Source organism: Amphimedon queenslandica, unplaced genomic scaffold, assembly GCF_000090795.2.
Source record: "Amphimedon queenslandica unplaced genomic scaffold, v1.1 AMPQUscaffold_13479, whole genome shotgun sequence".
NCBI classification, from domain to species: Eukaryota; Metazoa; Porifera; class Demospongiae; order Haplosclerida; family Niphatidae; genus Amphimedon; species Amphimedon queenslandica.
The window spans coordinates 155,090-156,840 of record NW_003546285.1 but is presented as its reverse complement, the minus strand read 5'-3'; the positions used below and the strand labels follow the sequence as shown (position 1 = coordinate 156,840).

The following is a 1,751-nucleotide window of genomic DNA, read 5'->3' as shown; positions in this document are numbered from 1 at the left end:
AAAAGAGAGTGAAAGAAACTAACTTTGTCCTGACATTTTCCCAGCAAAACAAAAGGGTGTGGTCTAAATATCCCTATTTGAGCATGCGCACTAGATAAAACTGCCAAACCTTGTAACCATAGCAACGAGCTGCGCCGAGCCCCACCCTTATTTTGTTTTGCAGAAAACCAGCCCCACCCCTTTTTAAAACATGTTTACTCTTCTCTAAAAACTGATTTTGTGAGTTTGCAGGAACACAAAGAGGAGAATGCCTATGGCAAATCACGGCTAGTCTTGAACCCAAAAATAATTATTAAAAAATTAGCAAAATTAGAAAACCAAAGCAGAAAACCAATAATAATAAGCAAAAATTAAAATTTAAAATCCAAATTAAGCATCAATATTAATATTAAAATCAAATCTCAGTTCATTCTTAATAGCTTTAATCCAGTCCTCACCCAAAAATTTTGCTGCTTTAGCATAACTACCTCTTACAGCAACGAATGAGCTTAAGAACTGTTGGCAGTGCTCCTCCACTTGAGACACCTCCCTCATAAAACTAAGACTAGCCTTGAACTCATCAATGCACTCTTCCATTGAAGGAGTTTCTCTAACTTCATTACTAATAAGCTTAGCTGTGTACAACTGATTGACAAGACCAGTAAGAGACTTCTTAGGTAAAGAATTGAGAGCAGCATAATGAGATAGAAGAACATCATTGATCACTTTCTTTACTTTATTGACATCAACAGTAGCTGATGGACCTAATAGAGGTCAAAGGTCAGTATATACACACAGTATTATCACTTACTAGCTCCTCCGGTGGATGATACTGACGTTGATTCATGTACTACATTAGAGGAGGAGGAGGAGGTAGTAGGATCTGATTAATATTAAATAAATAAACAATTTTAAATCATTTGTATCTATTACCTGTTGAAGGAGGAGGAGGATTTCTTTGTGCTCTATGAATGTTTAATGTAACAGGATCAGCCACACCTTCCAGTGGTATGGAGTAATGTAGTGTAGGGACAGCATCAGGTGATCCATACACTGATATCAGGCAACGTGGAGGATGATGCCCTTTGTCACCAAAACTATCAACAGCCTTTTGATGTAACTGTAATAATGTAAAGAATAAAGATAAATATTATTACAAAGCAATACAAGCTTACTCTGCAAGGTTCAGTGTGAGGTTTAAGTGTCCATCCAGTAAATAGTTCCTTTTGTTCTGCAGTAAGGTTTAATTCAATGTAATCATTCTTAAAAGAAAAGGTAATATCAGGTCCAACTTTAGCTTGAGAGTGCTCCCATTTAATAAACTATCAAATAATAATAATAATCAATACATTGTGTGTGTGAAGGAATACATTCTTACTTGAATGAGTGCTTCCAGTTTCTTAGCTGCAGTGAATGTCACTAGATCCTCAACCCCTTCCTCCTCATAATAAACCAGACCAGCATAATCCATACTCTTCTCTACATTAGTATAAACTACACCTAATAAATATAATAAAATCAATAGCTATAATAATAATGACACTCACTATTAGTATAATTAGAACTAGGCTCAGTACAAAGCACAGCATCAGTAGCTGTTTCATGATCGTTCTTCTCTCCACTGCCTCCTTCCTGATGATCTCCTTCTTGTGATGGTTGCTGTCCCTGATCTGGTAGTGTTGGTTGTTCCTGTGACTGCCTCTCTCCTTGTTCCTCCACTCCTGGTTGGTTTCCTTGTTGTTGCTGTCCCTCTTGTCCCAGTCCTCCTTGTG

The 1,751-nt window shown here is 37.1% G+C and overlaps 1 protein-coding gene across 1 annotated transcript in view; it reads right to left on the bottom strand.

The window, feature by feature from the left end:
- Positions 1 to 357: 357 nt before the first annotated feature.
- LOC109580738 (uncharacterized) overlaps positions 358 to 1,751 on the bottom strand; it is a 5,474-nt gene continuing 4,080 nt past the window's right edge. Inside the window, exons 3-8 of the mRNA XM_019994220.1 lie at positions 1,527 to 1,745; positions 1,358 to 1,479; positions 1,155 to 1,301; positions 913 to 1,099; positions 791 to 862; positions 358 to 743 (exon numbers count right to left, since the gene is read on the bottom strand). Of these exons, the coding sequence (XP_019849779.1) occupies positions 370 to 743; positions 791 to 862; positions 913 to 1,099; positions 1,155 to 1,301; positions 1,358 to 1,479; positions 1,527 to 1,745 (1,121 nt within the window). The 3' untranslated portion in view covers positions 358 to 369. The remainder of the gene's footprint in view (positions 744 to 790; positions 863 to 912; positions 1,100 to 1,154; positions 1,302 to 1,357; positions 1,480 to 1,526; positions 1,746 to 1,751) is intronic.